This window comes from Schistocerca americana, chromosome 1, assembly GCF_021461395.2.
Source record: "Schistocerca americana isolate TAMUIC-IGC-003095 chromosome 1, iqSchAmer2.1, whole genome shotgun sequence".
Classification (NCBI taxonomy): Eukaryota; Metazoa; Arthropoda; class Insecta; order Orthoptera; family Acrididae; genus Schistocerca; species Schistocerca americana.
The window spans coordinates 783,561,103-783,577,758 of NC_060119.1; the positions used below are offsets into that span (position 1 = coordinate 783,561,103).

Consider the following 16,656-nt stretch of genomic DNA (forward strand, 5'->3'; position numbering starts at 1 on the left):
GCTGTTTGTAGTAGCTTACCCGCATTCCTATTTTCCTATTCATTATTAAACATACTCCTGCATTACCCCTATTTGATTTTGTGTTTATAACCCTGTAGTCACCTGACCAAAAGTCTTGTTCCTCCTGCCACTGAACTTCACTAATTCCCACTATATCTAACTTTAACCTATCCATTTCCCTTTTTAAATTTTCTAACCTACCTGCCCGATTAAGGGATCTGACATTCCACGCTCCGATCCGTAGAACGCCAGTTTTCTTTCTCCTGATAACGACATCCTCTTGAGTAGTCCCCATCCGGAGATCCGAATGGGGGACTATTTTACCTCCAGAATATTTTGCCCAAGAGGGCGCCATCATCATTTAATCATACAGTAAAGCTGCATGCCCTCGGGAAAAATTACGGCCGTAGTTTCCCCTTGCTTTCAGCCGTTCACAGTACCAGCACAGCAAGGCCGTTTTGGTTATTGTTACAAGGCCAGATCAGTCAATCATCCAGACTGTTGCCCTTGCAACTACTGAAAAGGCTGCTGCCCCGCTTCAGGAACCATACGTTTGTCTGGCCTCTCAACAGATACCCCTCCGTTGTGGTTGCACCTACAGTACGGCTATCTGTATCGCTGAGGCATGCAAGCCTCCCCACCAATGGCAAGGTCCATGGTTCATGGGGGGGGGGGGGGGGGGGGGGGAGACTGTATAGAGCAAGAAGAACGTAAATGATACTCTTTTGTTATCTAGGATGAATAGGAAGTGAAAAGGCTCACCTTACGGGCAGATTGGGAGCAGCAAGAATTATTGCATGCACGGAGCTTGCCAGCTGCTGCCCCTGGTTGCTGCTGTTGCTCCTGATGAGTGCTCCCTGTAACTGATCATAAACTAACATCAAACCACAGTGAATGAAACAAATGCACTGCAAATTGTAGCACACATGAGGTGTGTGAGAAAAGTAATGATCCTTGTTTTTTATGCACCAAAGTTTTTGTTTTATTTTATTTTATTTCCTAACAATGATATTGTCTCCTTCAAGGTAGTTCCCTTTGGCAGCCATACACCAGTAGAACCATTGTTCCCAGTTATGGTAGCATTACTGAAAGACTTTAACTGGTAAGGTCTTTAACATGTTGATCACATTCTTTTGAATGTTCTCCAGAGTCTCAACATGATGTCCTTTTAAGACACTTTTTAATTTCAGAAAATAAAACATGTCACAAGAACGCAGATCAAGTGAATTGCGGGGGAGGGCTGAAGAACAACAGGAGTGCCTTTTGAGGTAAAAAATTCTGTGATGGAAGTGGCTGTGTGACATCCACTTGTCTGCAATGTCCAGTCTCATTCATTGAGCCTTTTCGTAAGCCTTTCAAGAACACTTGGTTGACAATGTTTCCTGGAGGAATAATTCCACAAGAGCTTGCAAATGTTTAATGCTTTCATTGTTTTTTAAAGTGAAGGTTCATCTCTAGCATGTTTTTGGCCTTGCAAGAATGGTTTGTGCCAGCGAAAAATTTGTGCTTGTGTTAAAGAATGTTCCACATAGGGCTGTTTCAACTGTTCAGTGGTCACACTCATGGATTTTTGTAACACACCACAAAAACACAACTTCAACAATGGCACTCTCAAAAATCACATGGTGATTGTGCAGATCTGAAACTCAAGCAGAGCATCTGGTCTATACATGTAGAACAACATGTAGAACAACACAGAATTACTATTTGCTTGCAGTGTTTTTAGTCTCATTATTTTTCTCACACACTTCATACTTCAGCTTTTCTTAATGCTATATGAATGAATGAAACAAATTTGACTGAGGTGTCATATCAAACATTAAAACTGATTAATTTTTTCATAAGAATGTTATTATATGTATGTATTTCTTTTACCCTATATTCATTGTCAATAAAGCACAAACACATCAATGATGCCCTTCACAAAAAGGTGAAAGAACAATATCTTCCATTGAGAAGGTCCAAAGAAGAGTGGCAAGATTCATGACTGCTACATTTAGCCATCGTGAGAGTGTTACAAATCTTGTAGAAAGTTTGATGTGGGACACACTTGCAGACAGATGACACTCTAATCGGAAGGGGCTGCTCACTAAATTCCAAAAGCTGATCTTTGCCGAGGATGTAGAGAATATATTATTACCACCAACTTTCAAAGCGTGCAATGATCGCCATTCAAAGATAAGGGAAATTAGAGCCCATACTGAGATGTTCAGACAGTCGTTTTTCCCTTGTGCAATCTGCGAGTGGAACAGAGGGGGGAACTATGACTTTAGCATGAATAGTGCCCTCCGCCACACACCACTTGGTCTCTCTCTCTCTCTCTCTCGCTCTCTCTCTCTCTCTCTCCACCAGAAGCAGCAAATAATTTCTCTGCACAGTATGAATGTATGAATGATTTGGGCAGTCTGATAGGGGTAATGCAGGAGTGGGTTTAATAATGAATAGGAAAATAGGAATGCAGGTAAGCTACTACAAACAGCATAGTGAACGCATTATTGTGGCCAAGTATCTAAAAAGTACTGGCAGTACTCAGACTTTCATAAATACAGGCACACAACCAAATGGCTGTGCAGCCATGAAAACATTTAAAAACAGATGAAAAACTACCTAACATTAAATGGAGAAAGACACAATGGAGCTCCTTGGACAACATGCTTCTTGAACTTCTCATGCCACATGAGCACTGGCCATAAAAAGACAACTTAATGAGCATTTTTGTATTTGCTATGTTGTAGTGGAATAATAAAATATGTCTAGGAATGAACTGGTGATTCACAATGTGGGACGTATACAGCCCAAAACAGAAACTGAAAAAGGTGTGTTAGTTGGCAACACTGATATGATGCACCTATATTCATAACAGAAGCAGTAGGAATGTGTTCGTGAGTTGAGCAGAGACAAACACTGGTGGGTATTTTTCATTCAAAAGAAAAGAAACTGAATACTAGTTCTGAGTATGGATGAAATGAAATTTGTCAAGTATGTTTAACTTTGTTTTCATGCCTCCCATAAAAGCACTCACCTAACTTGTAACTGTTTCCTAAACAGAAACCATGAGACATGGCAGTGACATGCTATTTCACTGACCACACTCATTTCTGATCTATAACATTAAGTTAAGGATAAGAATAACTTGTTACAGAACACATCCTAAATATATATTTTGTGTAATTTTTAATTTATTGATGAAATCTGACATCTGGTTCAAGAGTTATGTGTCTTTCAATCGAGTAGTGTATCAAAACTTAGAGAGATAAGAAGCAGTCATATTCATTCATAGGAGGTACTGGCAGAATTGAAGCTGTGAGGATGGGTCGTGAGTCATGCTTGGATAACTCAGGTGGTAGAGCACTTGCCTACAAAAGGCAAAGGTCCTGAGTTTGAGTCTCGGTTTGGCACACAGTTTTAATCTGCCAGGAAGTTTCATATTCATTCATTGTCACACAAGATGGCAAGACACACCCGTGAGTGAAGCAAGTCCATTACGTGGACAGAAACAAAGTACCAGAGAGAGGCAAAAGTGAGGAATGTCAAACGTTCTGTAAGCTTGATGCAGATACACTTCCGTCAAAACTAAACTGTAAAATGCATTTTAATGGAAAGACACCCTGGACTTGGCCCTGGCCCTGAAGGGTGGGAGAAACAAAGCAGTTCATCCATAAAACAGTTTTCAGCAGACAGAGCAATCACAAAATCATTACAAGAAGGACTCCAAGTGAGTTTATGCTTGCTGGGTAGGTGTGGAGCATCAAAGTCACTAAATCAGCAGTATTAGGAAAAGTGGCATGTCTGAGGTTACAGTCTGCTAAAAAGTTACATGTTGGTGGCATCATCCACTTATTATGGGCAGGTGATGAATAATGTTGGCTAAAGTGAGAACTGTAGCTGGTGGCCACTCAACCTCAATGACTTAATAAGCTTTATTGTTAGTTTGTGCAATGTTTGTGAAGTATAACTATGGACATCCATGCAGGAAGTGACTTTGATTGGTGTTTAAAAATTATATTTTTGACTGTGACACTAACTTCAGATTTAGACATGGTTATATCAGGTGAGCAAAGCTTATACCATGCAGTAGCATCATCCCTCACGTTAGTAATGATAATGCTTGTTATCTTACTATGTATGTACTCATTGTGGTGGATAAACACAGATGGCCTTCAGGTCAAGGCTGCATGTGGAAGTTTAACGGTAGTGGAGAATCTTGTGGGTCAAGGTGTTAAGCAACTGCAGAATCCTTCCAGTATTTCTCTTACAAAGTCTTGAACTGCAGCATAGGTTTTTGGATCTTCACTGGGGCCATTAGTTCATCAAAATTATGTTGGGAGATGGTTTCTTCAAACTGGTTGTTTCCATGAAGGCTCCATCAGTGCTGGTGTGCTGCATATTTATCGCTGGTTTGCAGTTGCTACTGATATACACCATTTGGGAGACAACTCTTTCTTGGCCAGTTCTTTAATTCAGTGATTGTGTGTGTGCTACAAGTTTGAGTGTAATGTCTAAATGAGAACAACCAGGTAAAGTCAGTGATATTTAATGGGTTGTGGTGTTGGTGATACAGATTAAGTTAAAGTAATCAACAGATAGAGTTGAGGTAGTGCTAGAGCATACACGTCTATTACTACTTCAGTTACCACTGCAGCAAGTTCTTTTCCATAGAGACATTGCCTGTTTTTGTCCTTTTGACCTATCTTGTAAGAAATGATGCATAAGTATCAATAAACCAAAATTAAATAGGTTGCAACCATTTTGGCAAATACAAAGGGTTGACTCACAAAGTATAACACATGAAAACAATAGATAAAAAATAACGGTGGCAATTGTGTGCCAGGTTTCTTTTATGAGAAGTGCCATGCTAGCTGAATATATCAAATCTGCCATTCATGATGTATATAAATGTTCATGTCAACTGTTTTATAAACAGTAACTGTTCCTTTTTATTGTGACAGATGATTTCTCCTGGTAAGCTAATGCCTCAATACTCTGAGATGTGTTACCCTGGTAGCCCTTTTGAATGAGACCACCTTCCCTGTGTGTTGTAAAGTCAACAGATTCTTTACTATTAGACTTCAGCAAGTCTACTCAGTTGTGCGAGCTGTGGTTCACTCACTAAGATAAATATGTCATTATGTGACACATAGAAGGGGCTCAAGTATTCAATGTATCGGTAAAGATGTTCATTCATTCATTTACTGCTTACATGAAGCAGTATCTGTGTGAGAAAAAAAATACACTTCTCCAATATCTAACACAGCTCACCATGACAGTCATTTTTACACAGTTTTGTGCTAATTTCACAGTCACCAGCCACACATCAAGACAGTATTATCCATTTTACATGCTATTGGTATTAGACAAATAAACATCTACCAGCCTTATTTATACTGCAAGTGACAGACAAACTGTTGGAAATGTATCATGAATTGTTTCCTAAGTCAATATAAAATATACTGTGAACAGTTTCAAAATAAATTCAAACTGCAGAAAAGAATTTCACGACTTGCTGAGAAGAAGAAAGTTGTGAACTAGCTCCAAAACATGAGAGGATGCTTTTGGCTATTTTGTTTATTACTGCAAGTCTGCCACATCAATTTTAATGTTTAAGTTTCTTATGGTAGCTATTATTCACATTGTTGGGCTTCTGGTGGTCAGGGAAGATCTTCAATATGTAGCAAATCAATTAGTTTGGAACTACATGGACAGAACTTAATGTTACTGAAGACATACCAAACTACATTAAAATACCACACAAGCCATGTGTCAAAAAATTTAAGGGTTTATCCCATTTTTCTTTTTGTGGGTTACTATTCATAGAGATAGTGCAAGGTTTGTCCCATTCAGTAAATGTAACATGATGCACAATGCTAATATATTGGTGCAAAGGCACTGGGTGATAACCCAGCAAAGTACGTAAAATATTTAATGTGTGTATCACTCCCTGCTTCCCAAATATTCACCAATAGCAACAGAAATCATACACTGCAATAGAATACTTTAAACTACACTTTCTCCTACCAGCATGCTCCTATATTACTTAAGGCATGCAAAAATGTTTTGGAAACTAGACGAAAATCACAGAGGTTGTACCATATTGGCTCTGAGCACTATGGGACACAACTGCTGAGGTCATTAGTCCCCTAGAACTTAGAACTAGTTAAACCTAACTAACCTAAGGACATCACAAACATCCATGCCCGAGGCAGGATTCGAACCTGCGACCGTAGCGGTCTTGCGGTTCCAGACTGCAGCGCCTTTAACCGCACGGCCACTTCGGCCGGCGGTTGTACCATATTATCTGCCACTGTAGCCAAAGTTTTTAACCCACATCTGTGTCATGGTACTTGACTTAGTAGCTGCTCCATATCCTGATGGTGGGACAAAATTTGCCCCCACAGAAGTTTACTGGCATGGAGAGGAGAGGTGGTGAAATTAGACGAAAATCACAGAGGTTGTACCATATTATCTGTCACTGTAGCTGAAGTTTTTAACCCACATCTGTGTCATGGTGCTTGACTTAGTAGCTGCTCCATATCCTGGTGGTGGGACAAAATTTGCCCCCACAGAAGTTTACTGGCATGGAGAGGAGAGGTGGTGGTGTAAAAGTCCTTATCAGACTTGGTGCTAATATCCAGGTTAAATTCGAAACTTATTCACAGTGTCTCATGAGGTGAGATCATGTGACATGGGTGAAAGTTTCTTTTAATGGTATTATATTCGATTTTAGCTGTAAATCTTTTTATTTTACTATTGCAATTTTGGCATTTATATCATTTTCAAGCATAAGATTTGATGTTATATTATTTCATAGACATACATTGAAAATAACATTCTTCTTTACACTGTGTACTCTTGACAGTAATATAGTCATTGCTTGTCATTAATGACAAAAGTAAATTTGTTATTGACTTGCAAGTAGAAGCCACGATAATATAATATTGAGTCCATCGCATGAGAAAGATACATACTATTTCTTAAGCAATGTACTAAAAGGTTCTCTGTTGCTAACCTACTACATGGCTCTCATTTGGGATGAGATTCTTATCAGATAGTTGTTGTACATAATTTTTCCCTGCATGAATACTCTAACATAGATTTTTTTGTAGATATTAGAAGAGGCAAACAGTTCTTGGAACAGTGTATATACAAGGGTCACTCCAAAAGAAATGCACACTATTTTTGTAAAAATACAGTTTTCATTCTGCATGTGTGAAAGTTTCACAGTGTGTAGATACATCCTTCCCACTTGTTTTCAAACTTAGTTCACCTGTTCACATGAGTGGTGCCGTCACAGCATGTCTTCAAGATGGCTGCTATACTTGACGTTCGTCGGAAGCAACGTGCTGTCATAGAATTCCTGTGCTGTGAAAACGAGACAGTGGGGAACATCAACAAGAGGTTGAAAAAGGTGTATGGATATGCTGCTGTTGATCGCAGTATGGTGGGCAAGCAGGTTACATGATGAAAACGGGCACGGCAATATTGAGGATTGTCCTCACAGTGTGCAGAGAGTTAACGAATTGGTGACTGCTGACAGACGCATCACAGTGAACAAATTGTCATGCTAGTTGGGGTAGGGGAAGGAAGTGTTTGCAGAATACTGAAAGTGTTGGCGTTAAAAAAAGGTTTGGGCCATGTGGGTTCCCAGGATGTTGACAGTGGCTCACAAAGAAACAAGAAAAATGGTATGCAGCGAACTTTTGGAACAGTATGAGAATGGTGGAGGTGAATTTCTTGGAAGAACTGTGACAGGTGATGAAACATGGCTCCATTATTTTTCACCAGAGATGAAGAGGCAATCAATGGAGTGGCATCATGTGAATTCACCCAAGAAAAAAAATTCAAAACCACACCTTCTGCCGGAAAAGTTATGGCTACAGTGTTTTTCAATTCCGAGTGACTCTTGCTTGTGGTCATTGTGCCAAGTGGAGCTTGGAGCCCATGCTAAATTCTGGAGCCCATGCTAAATTCTGATGCATATGTGACAACACTGAAGAAACTTCAAGCTTGACTGAGTCGTGTTCAACCACATTGGCAAAAGCAGGATGTTTTGCTGTTGCACGACAATTCACGGCCAGATGTCAGTCAAAAACCATGGAAGCGATCACAAAACTCGGATGGACAACACTGAAACACCCACCTTACAGTCCTGACCTAGCTCCATGTCACCATCATCTCTTTGGGAAACTGAAAGACTCTCTTCGTGGAACAAGGTTTGAAGATGATGACTCCCTTGTGCACGCTGCCAAACAGTGGCTCCAACAGGTTGGTCCAGAATTTTACCGTGTGGGTATACAGGCACTTGTTCCAAGATGGTGTAAGGCAGTTGAGAGGGGTGGAAATTATGTGTAGAAATGAAAATATTGTTCCTAAAGGATGTATCTACACACTGTAAAACTTTCAAACATGTAGAATAATAGATGGATTTAAAAAAAAAAAAATTGTGTGCATTTCTTTTGGAGTGACCCTGATATTTTACATCAGTACTGCAGTAATCTGTTTCCATCACTGGAAATTTTAATGGCTTTTGTTATCCATTATGTTTTGTTCTTAACATCTAACTTTTGATGCTAAGAAGGAAAGTTGCGTTAAAGTAATAAAGTAAGATATTTTTGAAACACATGTTCATGCTGTCAGGATTTTTCTCATAGAAAATGTTTTCCCAGTTTTCCTTAGGTAATAGGAAGTTAAATATTCTAATATTATCTCCATAAACTGTTCTTTTCTTAGTTTCCTTTTTGTAACTGTCACAACTTTTTTGCATCTGTATGCATAATAATTATGCCTCATGGTCACTATAACCCATGCCCAGTACATTGATAGTGAAGGCATAGTTTGTATCTGAGATAAGTACTATGTCAATGACAGATTTTATGTATGTTTTTGATCTTGTTGGATGGTTATTGCGTGAACCATATCAAATGGTTTTGTTGTGTTTATTAAAATATCCGTAGCAACACTGCTTTTTGAGAAGTCAGTTTTAAAGTAGACACAAAGTACACTATCTTCATATTACATGGGCTCCGTCTGTTCAGCATAACCTCCACCTTGTTCATAAAAATAAATGAATTACCACTTAGTGTTCCATATACATTAATGATTATGAAGTTAAGTTCTGGCAGACTGGGTGCAGGCAGCCCAGAATGCATTTCTACTGGAATAATATAATGTGATGAAGCTACCTCATTAAAGCAGCTCACTAATGTAAAGCCACAACACAAATTATGGTACATGAACATATAGTTTATACTGGAGTATTCTTACAGCATTGTACTCTTGTTTTTAAGACAATGAACATGATATAATACAACAAAAGATGGAATTGTTGGTGTCTCAGTTGACCCTGTTTCTGAAGACATTTCTATTTAAGTACTTACCCTAAAAAATCATCTGTGGTGTGTGTTATCATCATATTGGTACTATTGATAGTGTATGGACTTATATAATTACTAATTTTTTGCAGAAAATGTTACTGGTTTATACATGCAGATAGTGAATAAATGAAAATCCTTGCCAATACACTGTTAACTCCTGCAAGAAAAATTGAAAAAAATGGGAAAAAAGAAAATTCTCCTGGTAGACTCAAACTGAGGACTGCTGGGGTCTAAATGTGAATGTGAGAGTCAGTTGAAACACGCTGTATCTCCTCTTTCTACCCATCACAATATTACATGTTGGATCACTGAATGCCACAAGTAGATTTGACATGCTGAAATAGGATGAGAGAGTTGTTGAATTGACTACAGGCAGTTACCAGCAGAAGCCTTGAATTGCCACACTATGGCAATGTGGTGTGCCAGAAAGGAAAACTACCAAAATTAATGTAGATCAATAAACAATAAAGCTAGGCAGCTGAATAGGGCATCAGTTTGTAGACTTTGATGACAAGCATTTTCATAAATGTTGTTTTAGGTTCTAGAAAGCCAGGAAAACTCAATCACTGACTTTCCTACTCCATTACACTAATAACTAGACAAACATTTAAGACACATCACTCTCTACCAGACTCTTGCCCTATAAGTTGCTTCTACCAAACCAAAATCATCAAAGTGACAAATTATACATCATAAAGCATCCCATCAAAGTAACAAATGTAAAAAACTCAAACTGATGTGAGCCAAATTCCCACTGAATGGGCTTGGGATGTTCTCCCAATACTTGGCACGTAATGCTGACATCCCACCAATTCACACATAGCATCTGAGTCATAGACAACACTATGGTTAACTTGTCTGTCAGTATGATGAGTTTTGAACTTGCTGCTGACATCATTGAATTTATTGATGGCAAGAAGAAATGAATTACAATGCTCATACAGACAGAAACAAAATACATCAGGAAAACACTAAAGTTGTTGATATAAAATTATCAAAGCAGGATTCAAGTATCTGATACAAACCAAAACAAGTGAATTGCTCATTATAAATAAGTCATTGCTAGTATGGTTGAATGAGAGCCTGTGTATGATCTTTCTACAATTTTAACGCAGGATATGGGGCCTTAATGAAACTGTGTTCAAGGATGCATTTACTTTAAATTTATGGAGTTTTGTTAATGGTAATATTTGATAGTGAGACAATGTCTCAAAACCAACTAAATGAATTAATAAAAAAAGGTTATTTGTTTGTCCTATGAATCACTCTTGTGGGTTTCCACATACCATTGTATGAAGTAACTATATTACATACATGGAACTACTAGAAGTAGCTGTGTACATGAATAACTAATAACTGCATAATTTAATATAATAGTGTCCAGTCACACAAAATACAGCAATGGAAATGCTGTGATGCATGCAATATGGTGTAATGGTTAGCATCATTGGCTAATGTGTCATGGGTCACCAGTTCAAATCTGACCAGCAGAAACTATTTGTTGTTTAGTATTTATTATTTCTGGAAGCTTCTTGAAATATCTTATGTTTGTAATGTTTGTAAATTCTTGAATATCTGCTATGTGTATAAATACCAGCATTCTGAAATATTCAATGTTTGTATAAATAGCTGCACACTCCATCTAGGTTGGTCAAGGTTGTTCTTGTTGAACACTACTTGTCATAACAAACTTGCTTTCAATGCTAAGTTATGTATGTCACTGACAACAGTGCTTTTGGATTTGACTTGCTTGCAATTATGATGTCACATTTTTTGGTGAGGATGCCAAGTACTCCAAACATTTACATCATCATGGCTCCAATTAGGTAATGTAAAAGCCATCACCTACACAGGCAGGAACCAGAATACAATCAGCCCATCAGTCCAAAGACCCATATATTCAAGAGACCAATGGATGTCTGATGTGTGGTTACACATCAGACATCCATCACAATTCTCCAGAGTTCTCCAGTTCATCCACAGTTCTCACAGTTCTGGTTGAAAGATTCTACTGAGTTTCCAAATGCAACAGGTGGGATGACATTATGTGTTTGGCAAATGTGTACTTTTATTTTGACGGTACAGTCCAGTAGGGGTTTGAAAACAACAAAGAGAAGCTCAATAACTGGTACAAAATCCGGTTGAAACTGAAGAAAATGTCTGGTGTCAATTAGAAAAAGGCTGCTTAGTGGAATAACAATTGAATATCAGGTCACAACGATATGGGGAAACAACACAATTATATATACACAATATTCTGAGCCTTTGCAATACAGTGAATCCAAATATGACAGAAACTGACAAAATCTCACACTTGATGGAAGGAGCAGCTTCTGGTAAAGTACATCACGACAACAGAGATATTCATCAAGTGGGTTTAGGCAATCAAGGAAGTGTAACAGAAAAAGAATCTGAAGAAAGAGGTATGATCAGTTGCCAAATGTGGTTCCTACGACAGTAGTGGGAGACTACCATGGGCTTGCCTCTCTCATATGCTGTATAGTAAGAGAAGAGATACAACAATGTATGGCAGCCTGAAATATCAGACTAAGAACACAACAGATAGCAGCCATAAAAGTTAATTCCATATGTCATGAGGTAAAATAAAATATTGAAGAATATGTGTATCAATCTTTAGCACCAATCACCACACCTATCTGAACACACCACAAAGAATGGACTCAGCCAACCGAGACTTATGCCAAACTGTCAAAAGACAACTCAACATCTGACCAATGCAGGTACAGCTCACTCTTCCACCAAGTACAACATCCCTTAGGAGAACAGATATTTGGAGAACATGGAACAACATGCCCGTATGCTTTCACTTTCAGTGCCCTGGACTGTTGTGTGCTACTGCAGAGAGAGAAGGCAAATGTTCAACGCCTATTATACCACAAGTTGTCAATCATCACAACAGTCCTATACACAGCACTTAACTGCATATGATTATAGTCAACTGTTGGATGAAGCCCATCACCATACACTGAATGAGATCACTTCCCAACATGCTGTAGCCATTCTCCATCATAGAGGTGCCACCCACTTGCTAGCTGCTGAATTGAGGAAAACTAAGCAAGGCTACAATCTATGAAGGTGAGGCCACTACAGACGCAAACCCACCATGGATGACAGTCACCAAGGTGTCAGGAAATCTCACTGTCTTCATCACTGATGGCTAACCTGTCCAGGTGCTGGTTTGCTCCGCTCACTGGCTTCCTTTTCTATAATGCAAGATGCTTTTCATCATCAGATAAAGGAGACTGTGCTTTGTGATATGAAAGAGATCGTGCTGGAAGTCACAAATGGGAAATACATACAGCTGACAGGAACATGTATTGCAAGAATAACTGTCAGTGACAGAACACATTCCATCAAATTTGTCATTTTAACTGAATGCACTCATATTGTTTATTCTTCAACATATTTCCTTGCAGGCATCACAAGCAGTTATAGAATGTGGGAGATCAAACCTCCAGAATGATGAAGCTATTCTAATGTCCATATGCAACAAAATTTGCTGTAGGCAGTTCTTCCCAGTTGAAGACGTTGTTATCCTGGTATCATCAATGAGATGAGGTAAAGTCATCAACTGAGATGCACAGTTAAACTGTGAAACTTCTGGCAAATGCAAAAAGCTACCCAGAGTCACAAGAGAAGTGTACATGCCAGCCATGATCATACACCCTGTAGGTGGTCAAGGAGAACATTGAATCACTAATTGCCATGAGCTGTGACAACTTATCCCTACAGGAAGGTGCTTAGGGACAGTTAACAGTTCAGGAAGGGCAGTTTAGTGTCACTGATGAAGAATTATGCTCTGCTACTACTACAAATGACGCAATGGAGGAAGCTATTATTGTACAGCCAACAGCATCTGGCCTGACCAAGGAATGAAGTTAATGAGTGATAGCCACTTCACATCCATTTTTGAATGCTTTCAAGTCCAGACTGCAGAAAAGACAGACCAAGCAGCCCATGGTAAAACACTGTATTTAACAATTAGCCAGCGCTCATACAGAGTATCACCAGCTGAACGATTGATAATCTATGAGGCAGAGGAGAAGACACTGCTAGGTGACATCATTGAAGCTTCAGAGTCCTTGGTTCTTGTGGAGTAGGTGGAGCATGGCATTTACATGTCAACTACTGATGACTGAACAAAATCACTGCTGCACACTGATGACACCTTAAGACTGCCTGAAAAGGTCAAATTATTGCTCAGCCATTGACATGCAGACAAATTAATGACAAATTGATTTGATGCAGCTCACTGGGAAATAACTACCTGATCAACTCCTGATAGCCTCTATAGGTTTAAATTGTGCCATTTGAACTGTGTAAAACTCCAGACACCTTCAAACATATGAATGATAACTTGCTTTGATACACAAATGGACAACATGACTTCATTATCTGAATGAAATTGACATTGTTTTGAATACATCTGAAGAAATCTTAAGCCACCTGATGATTATGCTGAATTTGTTTAGATTGAAGGCCTCCACCAGAATCCAAAAAAGTGGCTCTTCACTGCACATGATATAAAAATCTTGGTTCACCTAGTGAGTGGAGTAGGAGTCCATTCCAGTCCAGATAACATAAGAGGAGTGACAGATTTTCTGACTCCTCAGCACATTTGTGATGTGAGAAGTTTTCTCAGAATGTGCTCATACTACTGGCAATTTGTAAAGGACTACTGTACCAACAATGGCTCTTGCAAAAACAATTGCAGGGAAATGACAAATTTTCCAGGAACAAGGAGGAAGAAGGCTCTTTCCTTGTGCTATAGGAAGTGCTGACATCCTCTCCAGTCCTAGGATTGTATGATGAGAATGCTGAGACAGAACTTCACACTGATACTAGTAGCTACAGGATATGTGCAGTACTAATGTGAATTCAAGAAGGTGCTGAAAAGGCGATAGCTTATGCATCCAGAGTACTCTCCAAGTCCAACACAAAATACTCTACAACTGAGAAAGCATGTCTTGTAGTTGTTTGGGCTATCAAGTTCTGGCCATATTTCTTTGGCAAACCAGTCGCCATTGTGATGGAGTACCATTCTCTATGCTGGCTGACTATCATGAAGCAACTGTGGGGTCAACTGGTGAGGCTTCAGAACTGCAATGTCACAATGGTATACAAAAGTGGACACAAACACAAGGATGCAAATTGCCTTTCAAGGAATCCTTTGGTGGAACACAACAGTATGGATGAAATCTCAGTCATCAGTGCATTTAGTGACACTGAAAACCATAGAAGCCTTGAAGAAGAAGAAACCTGGAGAAATTCAGTTAAAAACAGAGAATTGTATAAGAGGAGCTATGGTCCAGTGGGGCAGAAGTAGTTGCTCATCATCCCAGGTCATCTACAGCCAGCTGACTGGAAGTATTCCCATGATGCTCCAACATGTGGCCACCTGGGATTTTTAAATACTCAAAACAGCATCAGAAGTGGGTGTCACTAGCCAGGACCCTGCTGCTCAATTAAGAATCTACATGAGCAACAGCAAGGAATGTCAGTGTCAGAAGCTTGTGCCACTATTACCTCTGGGTCATCTTGTGCCAATACCACCTTTAGCAGTGAATGCAAATTGAAGTTTTGGAAAGTTTTCCAAAGTAGACAATAGGAACTGATGGATAATAGTCTGCTCTGACTACCTCACCTGCTATGGTGTCTCCAAAGCTGTGTAGACTGGCAAAGCTCTGGAAATTGCAAAGTTCCTTGTAGAAGACATCATTTTGAAGCACAAAGCATCCCTTGTTATAGTCTTTGATCATGGAAAAGATTTACATTTGACACTAGCATCAGAGGTAATTTCAAGTTACATCACCTACAGTATGATGACTGCCTACCATCCACAGATGGAAGACCTCAAAAAAACTTTAATATGATGTTGGAAGATAAGCTTTTGATGTATGCTGGTGTTGAGTAGAGAGTTTGGGATACAATACTGCCTGTCTCAACATTTTCATAAAACACAGTGAAGCAAGAAACTGCAGACTTCACATCAGTCTTGCTGCTCCACGGTTATGAGGCTGAAATAATAATGGATACACTATTTCCATTTCAGTCAGATGAAACTGAAACACCTCATCACCATGATCAGAGAAGCAAGACAGCTTGCTCGCATACCAGAACACCTAGTAGAAAGACTGAGAGCACTATAACACCAAGCACTGGCCAATGAGATATAGCCCAGGAGACTTGGTATGTGTTTTTATGCCCGTGCAGAAATGGGGACCACCAGAAAAGTTGCTGAAGTGCTACTTAGGGTTGAATCATAACCTTTGTTGCTTGTCAGATGTCACACATGAAGTGGAAGATAATCACCCTTCAGTAAGAAGATAAAGGCACACAGACATTGTCCATGTCCTGCACATGTAGCCCTACTACAGTCCACAGCTGCAGAAGATGGGAGGCACACAGAAGCTAGAGACATGCTCAATGATCATGAAGCATGATGGGAGGGTCTCATCATTGTGAAGAGGATATAACAACATGACCAGAATCTTAGAATCCACCAGTGCAGCTGTACAGAGAACCATGACAAGACCTAGATCCAGGGTGCTGTACTTGGCTCCCATGAGAACTTCTGAAACAGGTGGTCACTATTTTTTCAGGACAGAGACCAATGCAGCGACCTATGGTGCACTCAGTATGGTGTAGCTGTTGGTGTTATTGGCTGATACACTGTGAGTCGCTAGTTCAAACCTGTCCACCAGCAATTATTTGTTGCTTAGTATTTATCATTTGTGGTAGATTGAAATATCTGGTGTTTTTTATGTTTGTGTATTCTCGAATACTTGTTGTTTTTTGTAAATATGAGCATTCTGGAATATTTCAAGTTTTTATAAATAGCAGCACTCTCTGTCCAGGAGGTCAGTTCTGTTCTGGCTATACACTGCTGTTTGTAATAAAGTTGTTTTCATTGCTAAGCGTTGTACTTCACTGACAAATTTGTTTTCAGATTTGGATCTGAGTGTGATTGTGATGTAACAACATCCATAATGGAAAAATACACTTACTAATTTCTTGTAACCTCTGTCGTTGTAGCTATAATGAATTTCAGATTGTCTTATGTTAATTAGAGTAACTGGGCTTCCATGTTATATTTTTTAGTACTGGTACAGAAGTGTGTTTCTGGAGCACAATTTTTAGTCTGTCTTAAATCCAGTCTTAGTTGCCTTTAGGTTGCCAGATGACTTACAGAACATAAATTCACCTTATCTCAGACTACCATGGGCCTTATGCAAATCCTGTTCCACTAGAACAACACTGTTTG

The 16,656-nt window shown here is 39.2% G+C and overlaps 1 protein-coding gene across 1 annotated transcript in view; it reads right to left on the minus strand.

The window, feature by feature from the left end:
- The window catches only part of LOC124594204 (putative thiamine transporter SLC35F3), a gene marked incomplete at its 5' end in the record, with an annotated part of 324,621 nt that overhangs the window by 266,334 nt on the left and 41,631 nt on the right, over positions 1 to 16,656 (minus strand). The window contains one exon of the mRNA XM_047132567.1: positions 763 to 863. Within this exon, the coding sequence (XP_046988523.1) occupies positions 763 to 863 (101 nt within the window). The remainder of the gene's footprint in view (positions 1 to 762; positions 864 to 16,656) is intronic.